General features: G+C 59.0%; 1 protein-coding gene across 1 annotated transcript in view; it reads right to left on the bottom strand.

The window, feature by feature from the left end:
* Positions 1 to 11: 11 nt before the first annotated feature.
* The window catches only part of LOC103921364, a gene marked incomplete at both ends in the record, with an annotated part of 29,303 nt that continues 28,807 nt past the window's right edge, over positions 12 to 507 (bottom strand). The window contains one exon of the mRNA XM_009329311.1: positions 12 to 209. Within this exon, the coding sequence (XP_009327586.1) occupies positions 12 to 209 (198 nt within the window). The remainder of the gene's footprint in view (positions 210 to 507) is intronic.

Below are 507 nucleotides of genomic sequence, written 5' to 3'. Positions count from 1 at the left end.
TCTGCCGGGGGGGAGGCGGCGCTGCCATCCCGGCCATCTTCCGCCGGACCCTCCTCCAGAGGCTCCGTCACGGTGATCTCCGGCATCGAGGCCGACTGCTGCAGCTTCTGTTCCTTCTCCTCCTTCTCCTTGGCCAGGATGAAGTTGCGCTTGCAGCCGTTCTGGATCTCGGCCAGGAGAGCCTTCTGGGTTTCGATGAAACTTTTTACCTGCGAGGGCAGAGAAACCGTCGGTCATTCGGAAAGTTCAGGAATCAGCGGCCTGGGAACAATCGGCTCCACGTTCATTTTCCACCTAGGCACACCGTAACAGGGTGTTTTTTTCCTCCACCCCTGTAAGACGTGACTGATGTTTCCCCAAGAAACAATTAAATCGCCCGAGAACTGGGTTCCCCAAGGGCTTCTTCTCAAAGCGATCGCTGCCAGGATCGTGGGATTCCCATCCCGGGGGATGCTCAACGGAGCAGGTCCCCGAGTGATGGGGGCTGGGTGGGTCCTGCTCGGAGCA

The sequence above is a fragment of the Pygoscelis adeliae genome, unplaced genomic scaffold (assembly GCF_000699105.1).
Source record: "Pygoscelis adeliae isolate BGI_AS28 unplaced genomic scaffold, ASM69910v1 Scaffold1107, whole genome shotgun sequence".
Taxonomy (NCBI): Eukaryota; Metazoa; Chordata; class Aves; order Sphenisciformes; family Spheniscidae; genus Pygoscelis; species Pygoscelis adeliae.
This window is presented reverse-complemented; position numbering and strand designations above follow the sequence as displayed.